General features: G+C 49.1%; 1 protein-coding gene across 1 annotated transcript in view; it reads left to right on the forward strand.

Moving 5' to 3' along the window:
- LOC144142570 (polyisoprenoid diphosphate/phosphate phosphohydrolase PLPP6-like) overlaps nt 1-21428 on the forward strand; it is a 44699-nt gene that overhangs the window by 9299 nt on the left and 13972 nt on the right. Inside the window, exon 2 of the mRNA XM_077674166.1 lies at nt 3020-3336. Within this exon, the coding sequence (XP_077530292.1) occupies nt 3020-3336 (317 nt within the window). The remainder of the gene's footprint in view (nt 1-3019; nt 3337-21428) is intronic.

The raw sequence follows: 21428 nt of genomic DNA on the forward strand, positions 1-21428 counted from the left end.
CGTAACTATCCCGTGAAAGTTCGCCCATTACATCATTAAGAAAGACGTAAGACTGTGTGCGTACATTGTACAAATCAACTTTTATTTTCGGAGTCAATGCTCCCAGGCCCAGACCTGGTGAAAGACCCCGCGCCATCGAGGACTACCCCGCACCTCAACCACAATTTGTCACGTAGGATGGGACACAACGGTAAAGAAAGAACTTTTATTTAGGACGAACTTGTGCCCGAACAAGACGAGAGGAAACGAGCAAAGGTCCTTGCGTCTCGTTCGATCTCCGAGAACGACTGCCTGCGTTCGTGGCGTGATCTCTTGCGTGATCTCCCCCTCGCAGTGCACGTGCGCTCGCGCCTCCGTTGGCGAACACAGACAAGCTCGCGCTCCCGGTGCCGAGTTTGCGCTGCCGGTTGCAGCCGGTTCTTGCGTGTGCAACGCGGCCCACTTTGCGACATCTCCGAAAGCATGGGGCGGTCACGTACCACGAGACACAAGGGATGGACAGACCCATGACTTAAGGAGCTTCGCCCCTAAAAGTCGAATATGGAGTGTGTTGGAAGTGCCGAGCCATGCGGTCACCATTCAAGACGGGCAAGCCGACCAACAAGTATTACCATGCTCCAGAAAGCACACGGGTGGAAGTTTTGCGTGCGAATAAGCTTTAAAACAGACTGCTGCTCGCACTACTGGCGCTCCTTAGACATCATCCAGCTAAGTGCCACGTTCTGGAGGCACTTTCATGTGCTAGGGTTCTCGGCCTATCCTTTTTCTTTTTTTTTTTTAAATGCAGAGCATTTCAGTAACTCACGATGTCACCCGCGTTGGCGTCCGTAGTCCGCACGCTCACTGCGCATGCGCGTCGAGTCGAGGCGAAAGCGAACACATCTCTCGCGAGGGGCATTGGATTGGATTCGAACACTCTCTCGCGAGGGGCATTGGATTGGATTCGATTGGATTGGCTTGGATTGGATTTGGAATGGATTGGATTGGATTAAAGTGGATTGTGTTGGATTGTGTTGCGTCATAGCCGCGGCACGTTGCGTCATAGCCGCGGCAGACGCGCTTGGGCCGGCGCATGTGCAGTACTCTCTCTTCCGCGGTTTCCTCTCCTTCGGGCGCGCTGCGCATATAACCGGTGTGCTGTTCTCCGGCCAAGCAACGTCCGCGGTTGGCTCAAACACCTACAGTCCACGCCGCTTTACAAGTACGCCAACGTCGTCGACTGGGACCGGCTTACGCAGTCCCCTCAACGTATATAAGCGGCGGAGCGCGCGTTCGGAATTCAGTCAAGGGCGTCTTTGCATGGCTTACGCTTGACGTGACGGTTTGCTTGACTCGAGTAGATGCGACGCATTTACTCGAGTTCCCCCCGTGGGAAGATGCGGGCGGCTTTTTTTGCCACGCAGCATGTGTCGGGTTCCCTGAGCGCTGAATGGCGCCCAGCCATTTTATGCCATGCTACGCTGAGAAAGCTTACTATAATAGCTTATTAAAAGGGCACGAGCGTGACTTTTTCCTCCGAAGCCAACTGACCTAGCCAGCCTATAGTCGTTACAGACGTTTCCGGATTGTCGGCGAGAACTCAATTCCTGCAGCTTGCCAGTAAATAACTTTTTGAGGGGAATTCCTTATCAACGAAACAGTGACTGCGTTTTTGTACACTTTTATGTAATTGCACAATGTAGTTACATATACAGCTCATATCGTTGCGAAATAAACTTTTTAGGTTTCTGCCAGTCAGCTGGCGGACTTTTAGTGCGTGCTCAAAATTTGTAGCTTCTGGAACTTTGTGCGATCAAATTCTTTGTAGAAACACAAGTCCAGAAAACCGAAAGAAAGGAAATAACAACAAACTTCAGTAATAACAACGCAAAAGCCAGCATCACTAGGATCGACTTCAACGCATTGCACGTTCCCGATAATCGCCACGGGAAGTGGCAGTGAGAAGGTACTTCTGCTCGAAAAATGCGCGCTAAAATTATAAAGCCTTCCATCGTGCATCTCTTGATTACGAGAAAACTTAAACCTTTCTAACAGCGATAGAAATACTATAGTACTTTCAACGCACGCCAGTTCACTATAGAAATACGACCGCAGCTGCCGAACACCATTCGGTAAAGCGGGCGACGTCACTTTGATGACACGGCGTTCGATGAAATGGTGTTCGACTCCACGTACCTGTATTATATATATTCTCGTTCCAAAGTAGTGCTTAAATCCAAGCGCGTCAAACTTCGGTGCATTTCCTGTTTGAAAGCCGCACGCTTACATGCTTTAGAGTGATCTAGCATTCCCGGCTTGATCAGCAACCGCCACAAATTTTATACTTCGTAGTCGGCTACGCCATGGACGTTAGATGAAAGATAGGCGGCTGGTGTTTTCTATCCTTTTGGAGTATTTCGGTTTCATACTTTTGCACTGGGGTGTGTGCAGGCAGTGCTGGGTTGTAGTGACATGCGGTTTTATTTCGTTTTTTTTTTTTGCTGGTTTTGTCGATGCCGCAATTTCTACGAATCTGTCAAGCTTCTCAAAGCATATCTGCAGATCCAGGACTCCTCTCAGTGGAAGTAACAGTATGTAGTAGTGATGCCGATATATAGTTGATTCTACAAACAAAACAACAATTATTTTATGTCGACTGTGCACGGATGCTAAACCAAGCTGTCCTTCGCCACCCTCCAGCATCGCCAATTTTGTAGCCTCATTTCTGCGCGCAGTTGCGGTTTGTTTATTCATTCATCCCTGGACTGCCGGTTTCTGTCGGGGGTAGCTTCGTGCTCAGCCCCTATGTCAACATTCCGGCGCACGTCAAAGATACCTCGGGCGATCGAAATTAATCCGTAATCCCCCTCTACAACGGCGCGCAAAACCCCGTGATCTAGCTTCCCGCTTAAATGACGGTGGTGGTGGCGTCTGCTCGTAGCCTGCAAAAGCTATCAAAATACAATTGAATTACGGGTTTCTGAGAGCGTCCTAACGTGACGTTCTTATCTTTAATTCTCGCCCTCTTCCGCACCAACAGCTCTGTGGGCGGCGTGAATCCCGAATCCGGCGACTATGCTGGCCGTGAGGACCAAGACCTCAAAAAGGGAGACCTTCCGCCTCCGGGGTGGAAGCGCAATCCCGTGCTGCTGGTGATGAAGGGAGTGGACGAGCTCATCTCTACGCACCTCTTCCTGGCCGCCACGGAGACGGCTCCGCTAGCCAAGTACCGCAAGGTGCTGTCCATGCTGGAGTTCTCGGCGCACTTCGCCATCTGGTTCGGAGGCCTCCTCTTCTGCATGTGGTTCTTCTCCATCGACGTGGCTCTGCGCACCTTCTTCCTCAACGTCTTCTTTGGTGGGTGATTTCAGCACAACGGGGGATTTGGGTTTTCACCACGAAGGCAATGCTGCCTGCTCCCACGCAGGCTGTTTGAGTGATCTAGCTTTGGGTTCCTTAATTGCCGCGCACACGCCGCTTGCGTGAAAGGACCTGGGAAAGACGGAACGAAAGCAGGTTTATTTTTTTGTTGCCTCGGTTGTTTTATAGTCACAAGTTTTCCTATTAATTGGAAGAATGTTGGGTCAGAAAGCAGTCTTCTTGTGATTCCCAGCTGGCATTCTGCTGCAACCATACTCGCTTTTGTCGAGCCACGCATTTGTCCCAACAAACGGCCATATGTATAATTAGAGCCTTCCCTTGACGGTACGCAGAAATTAAACAGTATATACTAGACAGTATAATGCTCACAGCGCAAAAGAAAAAAAAAAACACGGGCAGAGGACGGACAGTGGAAAGAACACACAAGCGCTTGTCGACTAATCAAACCAGCGCAAAGGACGGGACACGGGTGAAAACACAGGGACGTGTGTCCCGTCCTTTGTGCTGTTTTGATTAATGGATTCCTACCGACTCGTCCAGCTTCGCACTCTCGCTTGTCGACATTTCTTGTGTGTTGTCCTTTTCTCTCTGTTTTTTTTTTTTTTTTTTTTGCGCTGTGGCGGTTCACCAACCAGCCGGCACCCTCACGCATTTCGGTTTTATGCCCGACACCGACGTTTCGGCCGCGAGTCCGGCCTCCTGACGAAGGCCGGACTCGCGACCGAAACGTGAAGTAAACCCTTCTTTTGCTGTTACCGAAGGTTCTCTACTTTGTGTTCACCACGCCTTCGGCCCCATCGCCACCATGCCCAGCATATATGTATATAATTTGTGTGTATGTTTCCAATAAACTCTCTGTTTCTGAAGAGAGTTTCTGAAGAGAGTCCTGGTGCAGGCCGCCCGTCCGCCCTCAATAGCCAGAGGGGCCGCGTTATATTCGCTTAAGCGGTCTGGTGGGGGATGTATTGGGGGAAAAAGTGCATCCTGGAGAGTGCGGACGCTAGGGAACAAGTCTAAGGCACACCCGCAGCCAATCAGGAAGACGCTTGTAAACACCAATCAGCCATGTTCCCGCCAAAGTGAAAAGGACCAAAAACACAGACACAAGGTTTCGACTCGAAAACGCGCGCTTGGAGAATTATGGGCGTAGAGCAAGTAGTTACACAAAACGCACTAAAGTAAACAGGGGAAGAAACAGGAAGGTCGTCTGAAGAACAGTGAATACACGGAGCCCGAAGGCGAGCAGCGCACACGCCACAGGGGGAATGGAACGCCGCGGCCGCGGTAACACAAGCCGAGGCGATGGCTCGCCCCCTCAACAGCCGCGCTCTCGGTCGGTCAGCGCGCAGAGACCCACTCCTCATGCGCTTCGGGGCTAGGCGACCGGAGAGGGATGTTACAAAAGAAAAAAAAGCAAACGAACCGGGGGGCTTCGCGACACCTTCCCCTCCGGAAAAAAGAGTGTCCCCACTCTTCTACAAAGTTTAAAATTATACGACAAGAATGACAAACTGACAGTGACAACGAAATGACATGGTATGCGGACTCAAGAAGACAAAACACCGACCCGAAACACAGGAGTCGACAAACTATCTCCGCCGAATCAGTCAACGCACACGCGGTCACTTAATAGAGTTCCATTCTTCACTTCACGCTGGCATAGTCTCTTGTCCAGCACAGGCTAAAACACTTCTTTTACACGACACAACAAGAAAATAACAAGGACACCATGAATAATATCGAAACAGCATACACACTGTAAAAGTTACATCTTAAAGAAATCGACATCGCAAAAGCAGTTCCGCTAGCCAGCCCATGTACTGAGTTCTGGGGATCATGGCGCGAAAAAAATAAACTGTCCTTGATAACAGATCGCATAAACATGACGCCAAGTACCCGCTATCCAACAAAATGTGATCACCAAATAAAGAAAACAGAAACGTAGTCTGAGCGGTTGCCACTCAACGAAATACTAAGTGCCTTACGGAATAGATTTACAAACGTTTCATAAGAAGGCACTATAAAACAGAAAAAAATTATATACAAGGGCTCACTGTATTGAACTCACGCATAAGTGGAAATCTACGCGCTCCAGTTGTGCACTTCACTCGACACAACATTTCTATATAGAACCTTACTTGTTCTATAACAGCTCAACTCGTCAACTGTGACAAAATGCACCCAAGGGAGATCAAAACGGTCGTACTAACACTCTAGACAATGCTAAGAAGCTCTTATAAAAAGGAGTAACCAGGAAACTACTAGAAACCAACACGAAAAACAACTAAAAACGAGTTACCACGAAAACTGCCAACCATCCAAGCATAAAAGCTACGAAATACAAAACTTGGCAGTCGCGCGTATAATACAAGAAAGTTGGTGCCTGGCGAAACTTCTAAGCGCAGTTCAGACTCTCCTGCCATGTAAATATTCAGAAATTAACAATAAAACCGAGCAAACATTTACACATATATTTTATGGACACGAACGGTAGAAAATGAAAATGGTAACACATGATCCAATATCAACAAAGAAGACTGTGAAGCTACATACAAGTTACTGTTCATGCTTACAAATTATGAAAAGATTATCTGCCAAAATCTCAGCAGCGGTGAGAAACTTCCGCCAACCCGCGCATTCGCAGAACTGCACACCCGCTAGCTCTCCCCGTCCGCGGCATCCCGGGCACCCCTGCTGGTGTCTTTGTTTGTACTGAGCAGCGTCGTGCAACGTGAACATCTCTGAACTCCTCGTTTCCCTCAGACCCCCAACCCCGAAGTGGCTGCCGTATTTGATTCAAGACAAAACCTAACTTCGGTGGAAAGGAGCCGAGGAAACGGATATCAGCGTGATTTGCGCAAAAAATCAGCCTTTGCATAGGCGCGTGGGGGTCTTCCTCTTCGGGGCTCCTTCGCTGGGAGAGCCGAACGCTTGTGCCGTTAAGATACTGACTACAAAGTCGTCCAACTCCCGCGCGAAGAGCCCACGTACCCCACGGCTGCACGCTCATAAATTGTTGCTTCAGCATCAACAGCGGCTGGCGAAGCTAAAGTTTGCCGGGCGAGGGAAGCGCTGCCCTCTCCCCGGAGGGGGAGTACGCCGGGGCGGCGGCCTATTCGGCACGTGCTTTTTTCGCTGCGCGCGTGCTGCATTTCTCGCGCTAGGAAGAGGGCTGGGTTGATTGATTGATTCAAGCCTTTATTGGAGGAAAGGGGAGGCCCGGAGGCCGTGCATGGGGGAATGGGAAGTGAAGGGAAGGGGGTAGCAAAAGGTCTTCGTCGCACAATTGAACGTCCCTTCTTCGAGCACTCATTTTGCGTCCATGATATTAAGGCTCTTCGCAGGATGGGTAGTCACCCCCAGGCTACACTAATCTCGCAAGGCCACTCTGTATGCCATAATTGCCTAGTGCTTGCAGAAAACCGATTTCGTGATTTGGAGGGTGCAGAGTGTCCGTGTCTGGAGGGACGTGACGGAGCAAGTCCTGTCTTTGGAGCGCGAAATGGCTGCACACCCACGTGAGGTGGTGATGGTCAGATGATACGTTCTCTTGGCAATAAGGGCAATACGGGGGTGGTTGCCCATTCGGATGGTACCATTTCCTCGTAACAGAGGGCGTGTAGGCACTGTTGGCGATGCTTTTATTGATGAATATCTCGGCAACCCTTGGTATTTGAAGGCTCTGTGGCAGATATCCTTTGGGAGTTTGACGTAATAGGGTAATCTTGCGTTGAACACGCCTAGCATCCAGTTCCAGGCGCGGGTTCATGCAAGGCACGACGGCAGAAGGGGAGGGAGGTAATGAAGCTCTCTCCCTGGCAGCATCGTGTGCTGCTTGGTTCCCCGACTGGAAATCCGTGTGACCTGGTGCCCACGCCACGCGTATCGTAACACCATTTCGCGAAAGATGTTGAAGGGATAGCGTAATGATGTTGGCTATAGGGTGGTCTGAATATGGTTTCCGGAGTTCTTGCATGACGTCATGGGAATCGGTCAATATGCGTGCCATTTGAGGTGTATTCGCAGAGTACGTTAAATGGTCCAGTACGGCCAGTACGCCCCGTAGCTCCGCTTCAAGGGGTGAACAGGTGTTCAGCTCGAGCCCTGCAGCGCCATCCAGGTGTGGTGCCTCTGGAGATCTCCATGCTACACCGATGCGTCCGTCGCGAATACTGGCGTCAGTGTAGATGTCAATTTCCCCAGGGCGTTTGCTCATCTGGAGTCGTCGTTGAGCCTGTTGTCGGGCTTGGGGGTGCCTTCTGGGTATGTTGGTGTTCTGATGCATTACGACCTGAGTCGTGCGTTCCCAGGGCGGTGGTGGTGCAGCGGGCAACGTGGCAGGATCGAGTTGTCTTCTGTTGTCCCAGGCCACAAGAGCCAGGCCTTGGCTTGTCAGTTCGCGTCTCGCAGCGTTCTGGGCGATGGTTGCTTCTATTAGTGCGGGCAGCGGTGGCAGAGCCACAGAATCTTCAAGCGCCGCTATACGGGTGTGTCGAGGCAGGCCAGTTATTGTGCGGCGAACAGCTCGATATAGAATGTCGAGATGTTTCATTTGGGTGGCGGTGAGGTCGTACACCGGAGCCCCATAACATATTCGGCCCAATGACACTGCCCTTGCCAGCGTATGGGTTGCCGTTTGAGATGCACCACCATACTTATTCGACATACGCGACACTAAGTGTAGCATCGGTTTCCAGCTTGACTTTAGTTGACTTATCCATTGTTTGGCGCTGTTGCTGCTGGCTAGCGGCAATCCCAGAAGCCTGATCCAACCGGTTTCAGAGGCAGTAGGAATGTCCGATATGTATACCACCTGATGTAACTGGGGAGGTAAACTCTTGCTTGGAGTTCTGTGATCATACACTCTAAACTTTTTTTCCACCCATATACTCCCTAGAGGTTTTTTTTCGCCTGTCCTCTAGTGATCCTCCTTGTAGGAGTTTTTTTACTACATGGAACAGGGAGGTTTTGTTTACCTCCTCAAAACAGGGTGTTTTTAGGTGATAGAAAGGAGGTAGTTAGGGAGTGTTAAGAAATGTTAGGGAGAATTTAAGGAGATCAAAATGGAGTATTCTTTACTTCATCAAGGCGTTTTTAAGTGATGTTTATGGACTTTTTAGGCGGTTGAATAGGAGCTTATTATGGCTCCCTTGGGAAGTACTTATGTTATTTTAGGGGCGTTTTGAGGAGGTTCAAGGGAAGCATTTACTTCTTTTGCATGGAGTTTTACGTTTTGTAGGCCTCGCGAGGGGAGTTTTTAGGAAGTTCAAGGGAAGCATATATTTCTTTTGAATGGAGTTTCGCAAAGCTGGGGCGGTTTTGTAGGCCTTCCGAAAGGAGTTTTTTCAAGGCCACAAGGGAGAGTTTCTAGTTCCCTGCGGGAGTACTGATTTCACACGGTTTTGCTCGGTTTCAGGTTTATTTCAAACGAACTTTCGCATACAAGTTTACATGGTACATGGTGTACACAAAGAGGCTCCGAAATAAAAACTTAGGGCGACCTCCTATAAGAAAGCAAAAATGGTAAATTGCTAAAAACACGCCAGTTAGGAATGGAAGACAGCAATAGAATGCTAGTTGAACAAACCGTAGAATTAATATTACTACAAGAACTGGAAATACGCGAAAAACAAAGATAGGCGCAAACACAACCACATGGTAAGTGAAATCATTATACAATAATAGCGGATCAAGAACGCGTCAGTACTTATCAGAACTTATCAGAACGCATCAGCACTCAGTACACAAAGTGAAAAAAATGGTTGCAGTGGTTTACAACAACAAAAAAATTTCAGTTGGTGGTGAAATGAGCGATCTGTGTGCTAGTTGAACTGTAGAAACAATATTACTACAAGAACTGGAAATACGCGAAAAACATATAGGCACAAACACAACGGCATGGTAAGTGACATCATTATAAAATACTACAGGATTGAGAACGCGTGAGTACTTATCAGTACGCATCAGTACTCAGTACACAAAGTGAAAAAAATGATTGCAGTGGTTTACAACAACAAAATTTTTTTTCAATTGGTGGTGAAATGTGCGAGAGCTGTGTAACGATTTGATATTGAAAGGTAACGAGCATTTTGTAGATGGTAAAGGCACAAGAGATAAATGATGTAGGAGACAGGCAGCAATGAGATGGCTGTGGATAAATGAGTAATATAAAGAACGAGAAATATGCTGCGGAAAATACCAGTGCGTTTTGATAAAGACACAAATGCGCCAAGAAAAGTGACCCAGTCTGAGGGGTTAATTGCAAGGATATAGAACAGAATGGGTGGTATCGCGACAGCTTCTTCAGGGTGAGAAGAAAAAGCCACGTAATTCGTGTTTTTCCGATAATTTTGGGTTGATTCATTTGGCACCAGTTGCCAACATTATTTAGATAATTGTTTCAAGTTATATTAGTTGGTTAATATTATTGCTTCACTAAAAGATAGTTGTATTATCAGCATACAGAAGGGCCCATCAAATATCCCCTGTTCAGTAAAAAAAAAAGAAAACGTCAGAAACATAATACGAAATTCTTTAAACTACTATCCAATGATTACAGGATTGAAAAAAATAAAATATTGGTGAGGGATATTGATGCGATAAAAGTTAATTAGTTCTAAATCCTTCACACGTGGTTTGGTGCTGGCAAGGTCCAAAAAGGCATGTTCCACAAACGTTAGAGCTCTGTGTGCCTTCTTGGGATATTGAATGTTGAAAACCCAGAACGATGCAAACAGACTACACAGTCCTCCCAGTAAAGATGATGCAGTCAAGACACGCTGGCCATCGATGCGGAGGCTAACTTCCCCGTTCACGGAATGCAGGCAGGGAGTCAGAGGAACATCTGCCTGGAAAAGCAAAAAAGAAAAAAAAAAAAATGCCCCACACGTAAAATTCAAAACAGACACCATGGTTAAACGAACTTAATAATTCGGCACAGTAATAAAATTGTTTTGCCAGGTTCCCTGCGAATTTCAGTACTTAAATTAGGAATGCAAAGGCTTCATAAAACCAAGTGCCAGTACATTAACCATCGTGGCTTTTGCAGCAATAAAAAAGATATTACTTCCGCACAATATACTCGAGCACAACTTTAAATGACAGTGAAGTTAAAATGCAAGTCTCTCTAGGTTGATAGATTAGCTCACGGGGAACACTATTATACCCCTCTTACACCTGGCATTCTTTTTTAAATAAGGTTGAAACTAGCAAAAACACGTTTTCACCGGAAGGGCTTAAGTGGCCTGACGCGCACAACTTCTTTCTTGGCTGCCGCTGGATGGTGCTACTCGTCCATACTTGGGGTGGCAGTACCGCTTTCCAAGGGAGCATGCGAGCTACGCATGAGAAAATCGTTCGACGCCAAAACTTGCGAGGCCTCAAAAGGCCAATGTTCTTCTTCAGTGAAGCGTAAATACTGATCACAGGTCCAATGGAGAAACATTTTGCTTAGTGGTCTCGAACGGCAAATGACAGGGGAGTTTGGGGAAGCATGAGCGATTTGACCGGAACTGACCAAACTGCTTGGTACGTGGTAATGTTGTATTCAGTTGCTTGTATACTGCTATTAATCACCGCTGCTTCACTTGCTTCCGGTTTATCCTGATGCAAACAGCGACTGCAGTCGTGTTTGCGTCACGCTTGATGAGCAGTTGAACAGCGATTTCTCAGCACTTAAGGCATCTTGGCACTAAATCAATGCTGAAATGGCTATGCGGAGGTCCGACTTCCGTTTGAAATCAACTTGCTGGTTGTCTTCAATGACCCTTTAACAACAAGTTACCCTTATGCCTCATCACTGCAACCGATTGTTCCTCCGTGTGGTGCAAAGTGTGTTAGTGTGTAACGTGAAACGAACCGTTTCTGTGATTTGTAGGACTGATTCTGCTATTAATTACTGCAGTGACAACAAGCTATGAAAGAAAATCCCGCCATCTCCACGAAGTGAATGATGATGAGAGGGGCGAATCTAAAATGCTTATCAGCAGACAATGTGACGCATTAAGTGCAAGCTGCTTTCATAGTGTGTGCATTGACATTAGGATATGGCCCCCTGGCAGAATGATGCGCTGCGCGAGATTTTGCCGTACCTAAAAGGACAGGCAACTCATTTTTACGGAGTATAGGATCTGTAAAAGGGTTGCGATTTGGGCGAGTTGGTAATTATGCATTGCGAAAAATAAACTGCGCGCAAATTAACGAGGACAAGAACACATGAAGACGGCACAAGCGCACACTCGCAACTAGTTTATTATTGCACAATTCAAAGCTTTATATGCCCAAGCGCCCAATTGCCGCGCCCCCAATGCGTCACAGTTCTCGGCGCACTCAGCCGAAAATACTAAAAAACCGTAACAACAAAACCACAAAACGAACTTTGAGGCGCACGAAAGGCGAAAAATCAGCAAAGATAACCGCATCATACATGGATTAAGACCCCCCTCCCACCCCCAACACGCATTCCCAGAAGCACCGAAATAGCGCTCAAGGTGCGTCTAAATATGCGACTTCTCGATTAAGCAGGGCGATAGAGGGATGACTGACACATTCGGAACCAGCTTTTCTGATGTGGCTGGCTTCTACAATTTCTCGCGTTTGCTGGTTCTTATGTCGCAAAAGGATGGCTGTGCGCTCAAACACAGGGACACAATCAGGTCTGCATGCGCGGCAATGAGAAGATAAGTGGCTCAGGTCACGTTGAAAAATGAAAAAAAAAATATACGGTACTTTTAGACGTCGTACGCTCGAGTTTGTGACAACGTACCCGTGTGCGACTCTGTCCTGAAGTTCGGAGAAATGCAGGCGGGTTGTATTATATTTCTCGTCTTGCATTACGCTTTCTTTTATATATTAGCGCCCTCTTCCCCGACCTCTCTACCTTCCTTACCGCTTCCGTCTGACTGCGCTGATTTTCGCTAGCACGAAGTAACCGTCACGTTGCTTTGAAACGACGCCGCGCGCGACAAACGATTTTACCTCGAATGCCCTGTTACAAACCAGCCTACAAAAGAATGCGAACGCATACCCCAAAACCAACAAACAAGTAAAATAATACGAGTGTGCGCTTTTTTCTTTGCCCGTGCGCGTACGAGCGGTGAGCGGCACGGGTACCCGGGTACTTCGCTGTTAACCCTATCCAAACGTTTGACAAACGCATCGACTGATGAAAGACCACTTACCAGCGAGCTGTCCACACCTGTCGCCGTATCCAAATGCTGTTTGCGGCCGTTACTCGTGTGACAGGGGCACATGAAAATCTTTCCACCAAATGGCACTACTAGTCCTTCACAAATAAGAAAAAACGACGGCCCAAGGCGAGGCTTGAAGCTCCGGCCGCGCCGAGTCACCGGCCGCGCTGCGTTGATAGCACAGAGGTTGTATCACGGCCTCCGCGATCGGCTGCCGGCGGCGCGCCGTTGCTCCGGCCGTCCCAATCGCCCGGAGAGAGCGTAATTCCGAAGAGGCCGTTTCGCCGTTTTCCGGCGCACCGCGGCGCGCGGAGCCGATGGTTGAAACGAAAGCCGGGTATGCTGCAACGCTTCTCGAAATGGCGTTTCGTCAACTTTCGCGCTTCGTATCGCAATAAAAAGAAAGCATAGATGCAAAGCGACTAATAGAACTTGATAATAATGAATTTATTTTACCTACGATTGTAGCTATGCGACTTCTTTAACACGTGCCGCATGATGCCTTCGACACACGGACAATATTCCCTACTACCAATGGAAAATTTCTGGTGCCTAAATAACGTTCGGTTCGCTAAAAGGTGATTATTTTTTAGGTATTTCTTATCCAGGCTTACGTACTTTATATAATCTGCATGGTCAATGCAGTTCAGTAGAGCGCGGGGCGCGATCGCGTCATACGCACGACGGATGGCTGCGCTCTTATCTGGCCTTCGAATTTAATGCCTGTTGGGTGAAAGCACCCGTGACATTTTTAGGGTTAACACGTTTAAAGAGTATTACATTGAGCGATAGCCTCAAAGATATGGCAATCTGTTCTACACATCGCAACAAATAAAACAACTTGAAGTCCGATGCACCCCGATTTCGTTGTATTCTTAAACGCATTTCGGTGACGACAGGCAAGCACAATTTTCCCTATTTTGGACCCAAGACTAAATGAGGACATTGAAATTTTCAATTACTGATATCGAAGCCCATCCATGTGTAAAGCAATGATGACAGGTTTCATGTTTGCTTTGGACATTTACACACTGCAGCTGTTTTCAGATGCCCGTTCTTCCACACGAAAATATGCGAGACTTGTCCGTATGAAAAAAAAAAGGGTGGTGACAACAATGTTTGCAAAATCATTTAAATGTGACAGCGCACAACCTGCATAAAACTCCTCGTAAGATTTTCTGCGTTTTGGGGGGCAACCGAATGCTTGTAATGCTGCTTTCTTTAGATAGGACAGTGTGTCTTTCGTTTAGAGAAAACTGCATAAAGAAGGAATAACACCATCGTAAACGGCGGCTAATTGTTAGCTGAGTTGCACGCCGCAAAAAGCGAATATAAATTGAAATCTCGTAAATTAAAAAAAGGGCATGTGTGTAAGAATATAATCAATAGGCTGCATAACAGGCGTTTCTTGGACGAGGTATCAAGCAAAAATATACAAATGTTCAACTTCTAAAAATAACTGGCAAAATCAAACACGGCGCCAATATAAAAATGCAACCACTGCGCTCGATTGTTGTCCATAACCTACCCTATGCGGAAATAAAAATATAACTGCTGTTCCAACAAGCAAGCACCCGATAATTCTGTAGCCGAGAAGTTTTCGCACCCAAACATCCGCGCACCTGAATGTCCGCACGGAAATGTCCTGCACCGATCAAGCGCAGCAATCACAGCGCGATTAACTTTTAGTGCTGTTCCTCGAAGCTTCTGAGACAAGCGGACTTCATGACCCGGTAGTACGGTTTGTCAGCTCAACAAAAATAAAGCTGCAACACAGTTACGCGAATTCCGGCCGTGAAAACACGCAGCAACTCAGGCCCCACAAAGCCGGCCAGGAGAGTCGGTGCAAGCTGCCGAACCATCGGCTAACACCGCCACCTCGCGGCGCGTTGCGGAGTTAGCCAAATTACATGTTTTTGCTGGGGGACGCGCCGAATGGGACGGCCGGAGCAACGGCGCGCCGCCGGCAGCCGATCGCGGAGGCCGTGGTTGTATACATCCGGGCAGCCAGTCGTGCCGCCAGGGCAAGTTGAGTCGCTGCAGTCGGGTGCGTTGGCGCGCTGGCACGGGAATTTAAATCGTCTATGTATGCGCAAGCAAGCGAAGCAGATGAACGTTGCAATTGTTTGCAACGGCGAGAACTGCCTCTTCGTTAGCAGCAGAGTTTGACACCACCTATCGCCAAAATAAACAGATTGAGACAACACGGCCGCGCTCTCTGCCTGTGATCGCGCTGGTTGAAGCATCTATACGGGTATACGTACGGTATTGGTTTTGTAGCTGCGTGCAACCGTTGCGTCCTGCTTACTCGTTCTAATTAGCATTAGGCCACGGTTGAAGTGCTGGTGCACGGAGACAACATTAGACTAACATGGCGACCGCCCGCTTGAGATGATTACCTCAGATAGGGCGTTTATTGTGGACGTGGTAGTATACAAGGAACCGAACGCCATCTCACAAATGGTGTTAAGTCGTTCTAAATCCTCCCTTTTGCTACCCGGATGGGCAACGGTACTACCGTGGAGGTTCGTCCACTTCTTTAGATCATGCCTAGGGAGTACATTTTTTGCTATAGGTACTCTTCAGGGCACATTACTTGATTAAAACTCCATTTCCGGCTAGTTTGCGTTTACAGTGTAGATTCGACACAGTCAAAGTCCCGCGCCTCGGTCCAAATAGTTATATCGTCGGCATAGATTGCAAACCTAGCCGCCGTGTCCTTCTCTAGCGATCGCGCTACTCTCGCCATGGCCAAATTGAACAACATCGGTCCGAGGATAGACCCCTGGGGCACGCCCCTATCCAAGAAATAGGTCCTGGGGGTCCAACCCGGAGCCGATGCTGCGAGTTGTACTGGTCGTTGGCTTAGGAAGCTCCGAATCCAATTTTGAGCACGCTGGCTGGGGTAAGCCTGGGCCAACTCTTCTAGTATCGCTTGATGCTTAACGTTATCGAAGGCTTTTCGCATATCAACCGCAAGTACGTAATCGGGGAGGGCCCCGGCCCCTTTACGGTTGATAACGTCTGAGTAGCCACAAGGCATCATGCGTTCCAAGATGGGGCCTAAAGCCGGTTTGTGAGGCATGGTTGGATATATTCTAAGTGATGCTGCATTCGATTACAAATCATGCGCTCTATAAGCTTGCATAGCGTTGGCGTCAATGAAATAGGCCTTAGGTTGGCGAGCTTGGATGAGTCCTTATTGGGCTTTGGTATCGGCGTTACTAGCGTGAGTTTGAGATCCGAAGGAACCTCTCCCCGTTCCCATTGTGCATTCGCTAGTTCTAAAAGACGTTCCTGTGCCACTTCGTCTAAGTTGCGCAGATGCTGCCACGTGATGCCATCGTGTCCTGGAACCGACTTAGACCGGCCCTGACAAAGGGCAGCCTGCAATTCTCCCAATGTAAACGGGGCGTCCAGCTCCGGGCGCGTACTGGCCAGTAAGATGGATGGCAGTGGGGGTGGGGGCGTAAGTGATGAAAAAGGGAAGAACGTCTTTATGATGTCTTCCTCTACCCGATCCGGTGGGGCTTTGAGAATAAGGGTATCGAAGAGCCGGTTTTTGCATTTGCGTTTCCCTGCCAATTTGCGGTAAATTCCCCATAGTTTGGCTAGGCCGCGCTCCTGGCTAAGCTGAGAGCACAAGCTGTGCCACTGCTCATTAGAAAGGGTCTGTTCATAGGCCCGTATGATTTTGTACTGTTGTCTCACTTTAACAAGATCTCTCTGCCTTTTTCCGTTTCGAATGTAGTGTTTTGTAAGAGTGGCCGCCTTGCGCCATAGGTTGGCTGAATGTTTGTCCGGGGCAGGTGAGCTGTCGTCACATTCGACTTCTTCCCTGGCCTGCAGCGCTGCCTCTTGCAACGTAGAAACGAACTCCTTCATTGTAGCGGTGCTGCGGACTTGTACGCTCTGCCGGAAACACTGCCAATCTATAATTTTGTGTGTTCGTTTTTTTCGAAATCGCTTTCCTGTCAGTTGTATTTGAATTGGAAAATGGTCGCTGCCCCAAGTAGTATCGTACACGCTCCAAGAGCGGGCAACCCCACATGAAGCATAAGTGAGGTCCGGGGTGGAGTCATTTTGGGAGCTATGTAAGCCCAGACGCGTACGAACTGCAATATCATTGACCAAGTGAAGGCCGGAGTCCTCGGCTGCAGCCTCCAGAGCTACACCGCGCTTATTTGACCGGGAGTAGCCCCAGACTGTGCTTTGCGCATTAAAATCACCTCCAATTAGAATTGGTATGTTGGGATACTTTTGAACGAGATGCCGCATCCACATAAAATTAACCCTGCCCTGTGCGCTTGATACAGGGCGATAGTACACAGATGCAACCAGAAGTTTCTTTCCGTTGGGTAGCTGTACCATAACTATCACTGCCTCGTGATCTGGTGAAGTGTGCCCAGTAATCGCCAAGTGAGCGCAGGTTAGGTCCGATCTCACCAGAACGGCTGCCTGCCCGGCCGCTGTAGGACTCCTAGGGTTGCCTCTGGTGCCTTTCCACATTATTGCGGGATTGGCGAAAGTGGTATAACCACTTATGGTTGGGGAGCACTTCGTTTCTTGTAACAGAAGAATGACAGGACGGCTTGTGTGGATTTTACTTTTCAATATTGGGGCGGCCGTTTGAAACCCTCGGCAGTTCCACTGTAGCACTTTAGGGGAATCCATGCTACTGTCCTAGCTTGCTCCGCGCTGTGACCTTTCGTGGAGGGGGATCCTCCTGTGACGTTGGAAGGCTTTGAATGTATGTCATCATAGATGACGCCTGCTGCGAAAAACTGTCGATGGTAGACTTCAATTTTTCAATATCTGTAAGTCGAGCGCGGCGTTCCTGTTGAACATCAGCCCGGACATACTTGAGCGCCTGTAAAATCTCATTCATGACACTCGAAGCAGGCTGTGACGTTGCCGTTTGTTTTGCAGTGGTGCTGCGGCTCCGCCGAGGCACAGAGGGAGTTCTGCCTCTGGGAGGCTGCAGATGGGAACGCTCAGGTTGTCCTGACTTGGGAGCAGATTGGGTTGCTGGTGTACGTTCTTTGCTTCGTTTAAGTTCCGCAATCTCCGATCGCAGCTGTGCATTCTCCTCTCTGAGGGCGCGATGCTCCGAACGCATCTCCGCCAGCTGAGTCAACAGTGCCCCATTCCCGTGTATGTCGCTTGCTAATGGTTGTGACGTGGTGACATGAGTGCCCCGTTCTATCTGTGGCTCCTTGGCGCCCGTAGCAGGTCGACCATTCCGTGTCAACATGTCAGCCCAGGAGACGCCATTTTGGATTTTCTCTTGCTTTTGAATACTGGGAGCGGGCACTCTAGCTGAACAGCGCGGGTCCACGGCAAGGTGACCTTCTTTTTTGCACGCAGCGCAAAAGAGAGTCCGGCCACATGGGATTCCTTCTTCGTGTGCCCGTCCACAGTCTCTACAGACCTGCGGGTGCGGGCAGTGCCTCGCCATATGGCCAATTTGGTGGCATGAGAAGCACACCATTCGCTTTGGCTGATATGGCGAGACTTTGACTATCGCCATGTAATATTTAACAACTTTGGGGACTTCTGGGGCATCAAAAGTTAGGATGGCTTTGTTTGTTTTCCCGATTCTTTGGGCTGAGAGCACTTCTGCCCGCTCGCATCGGACCCAGTTGAGAATTTCTTCATTAGATTCACCTGCTTCTACAGTTATAACCCCTCTTGAAGAGTTGCTGCGGTTGGGGATGTGCCGAATTTCAATCGGCAGCGTGACAGTCTGGCGATCGTGCTGGAAAATCAAGCTGGTAGCCCCCAAGATGCGGTTGGCGTGCTCTTGATCGTAGACAGTGATCTGTACGCAGTTTTCAGATTTATCGTACCGGTACGTTGCCAATTCTGCCATTTCTGCGCTCGGCGCTAGTGTCCCTATCAAATTTGCCAATGTGTTCTTGGGTATGGCATGTATGCTGAATTTCTTCAGTGGCCTTAACGAGAGAAGTGCCCGAGGGCGACTTACCCTGTCAATCCGGTTGACGTCCGTCTTCCAGTTGGTCCTGGGTAAAATTTTCTTTCGACTTATGAAAGCATACACATTAGCACGTGTCCAGCAAGTTCGGTTTACACGTAGAGTAGCTACTGGGTCCATTTTTGTCAACGTTTTTCTTGTCGTCTGCTACAGACGCGCCGCCTGCTTCCCGCCGCTCGACCGGCAGACTGCCCCGACGATTTTAAGGGCGGAAACGCGTTGTTCGGCGGTCGTCGGTTGCTCTTTTCTTCTGCAAGGCGACAGCTGTTCAGTTTGTCACAGCGTACTTTTCTCTTGTTTGTTACTCCCTTCGCGTGCTCGCGCTTCTGACATCCGGACTTTCTGGACTGCAGAAACACTGACGCTTGCAAGAAATGTAAGATAAACGTGATTGATTATGGTTAATAGGTTATTTCTTACTCTTGAAACAATCAGCTGCATCTTATAAAAACGCATTAGAAAGGCACACGCTAATTAAGGGGTGCGCTGACAGCGCCGCATTTCCATTTTACTTGTCCTTGAAGAAATTTTTGTTCGCAATGTTTGTCACCCGCTTGGAGTACAAGTATGGGTTAGCGTGACAGTTCGCGGAAACAACAGAACAGCTTGTGGCGTATAACTTTTAATTACTATAATTTACAGAATTTGGTGTATACCTCTTTTAATTACCAGTATTTCTAAATGTGGGAAAAAAGCGAACAACGCAGCAATCCCGTCCAGAACACAAGTCACAATGACAAGACGGACCAGAGCTACTACAGCCAGGTAAATCGCTAGAAACTTTTTTTTTTCACCCATGCAAAATTTCAACCTATTGTGTTATATATGGACGATATCGAACGGCACCAGCTAAACAACTCCGAAGTTCATTTATTATAGCGGAAAACAATCATTGGCAGCATGCATTAAAAAAAGTGTAGAGGGGAGGACTCGTTAGAACACTAGTTCGCATTTTCAAAGCCGGGTAATGTAAACTGAAAGCACACAGATACAAACAAAAATGTGTCAACTTATTTCACCTTTCGAACTGCAGTGATCCATGCTTACCGTCTATCCTTTTGGTGCGCTTTCGCGGGGAATATGCACAATTTAACGAGTGGATCCTCTTCTTTCGCCTTGTTACTGTCGGGGCAGCTGACCATGCAACAATATGGGTTTTTTTTTAAATGCAGAGCATTTCAGTAACTCACGATGTCACCCGCGTTGGCGTCCGTAGTCCGCACGCTCGTAGTCCGCACTCTGCGCATGCGCGTCGAGTCGAGGCGATAGCGAACACTCTCTCGCGAGGGGCATTGGATTGGATTCGAACACTCTCTCGCGAAAGGCATTGGATTGGATTCGATTGGATTGGCTTGGATTAGATTGGATTGGATTAAAGTGGATTGTGTTGGATTGTGTTTTGTCATAGCCGCGGCAGACGCGCTGGTGCCGGCGCATGTGCAGTACTCTCTCTCCCGCGGTTTCCTCTCCTTCGGGCGCGCTGCGCGTATAACCGGTGTGCCGTTCTCCGGCGAAGCAACATCCGCGTTTGGCTCAAACACCTAGAGTCCACGCCGCTTTACAAGTACGCCAACGTCGTCGACTGGGACCGGCTTACGCAGTCCCCTCAACGTATATAAGCGGCGGAGCGCGCGTTCGGAATTCAGTCAAGGGCGTCTTTGCTTGGCTTTCGCTTGACGTGACGCTTTGCTTGACTCGAGTAGATGCGACGCATTTACTCGAGTTCCCCCCCGGGGGAAGATGCGGGCGGCTTTTTTTTTCGCTTTCAGTTTCATCTTTTCGTTTCGGGCTAGTGAGGAGTGTTCCCGCCGCTCTTTGTCCGTGCTGGCTTAAGTGGCTACGCAGCCGGCGGTCGCTTTTTGTTCGCATTCGTGAGTAGGAGGCTGGATGCCTCAGGCGGTGCGGGAGCGAGCGCGAGCTGCGCGTGCACTTGCCAGACGCGGAGGAGCGGGCCGAGGGGCGTCTGCTTAGGGCGCTGAAAAGCCGTTCACCAGACGCAGTCGTTTCGCGATGACTGAGGTGGTTAGACCAGCCAAGGGTCGCCCACAAGAGCACTCTTCACCCCGTGAAACCGCCGGGGCGCTCGGCCGTTCGACTGGCGCGTAGCAGACGACGCGTCTCTAGCAGACGACAAGACAACCACAGGCAAAAATGGACCCAGTAGTTACTCTACGTGTAAACCGAACTTGCTGGACACGTGCTAATGTGTATACTTTCATAAGTCGAAAGAAAATTTTACCCAGCCCTCTTCCTAGCGCGAGAAATGCAGCACGCGCCCAGCGAAAAAAGCACGTGCCGAATAGGCCGCCGCCCCGGCGTACTCCCCCTCCGGGTAAGGTCCCTCCGGGGAGAGTGCAGCGCCACCCGGCGATCGTTCCGGAGCCTATAAGCAGGCTGGTGCTGATAAAGCAAACACGCCAAAGACAACCAGTGGGCGCCCCGGATACGCGGAGAAGAAAAGCCTACACGCCTACAGTCATGCGGGGCGCCGAGAGGCAAAAATCTCTCACCTTACTGCGTGCGCGGGAAGCTCGCCGCCGCGATGGAGAGTAGCCGGCGCGGCGACGTTCGGTCCGCGTCTAGCCCGGGGGCTCTTCCTCGCAGGAGCCGGCGATGAGTCTGACGCGCCTGATTGAAGCCGGGATGGTACCGCATTGCAGGATGGGCAGTCGAAAAGACGTTTCTGGTGTCCCGCATGTTGTCGCTTGCCTTTTCCGTCCACGGTGCGCGGACGAAGGACGTTAAATCGGGTGAAGCTTGCTCGGCACGCTGGATGAAGAACTCGATGATAAAAAGCAGGAAGATGATCGAGCGTGGGGGGAGCCCATGATGGTAGAGGGGGTCTTCGTTACCGCGCACCTTCCACCACTTTTGTAACGGCGTAT

Source organism: Haemaphysalis longicornis, unplaced genomic scaffold (genome assembly GCF_048455015.1).
Source record: "Haemaphysalis longicornis isolate Haplotype H1 unplaced genomic scaffold, Haemaphysalis longicornis Haplotype H1 scaffold_1, whole genome shotgun sequence".
NCBI classification, from domain to species: Eukaryota; Metazoa; Arthropoda; class Arachnida; order Ixodida; family Ixodidae; genus Haemaphysalis; species Haemaphysalis longicornis.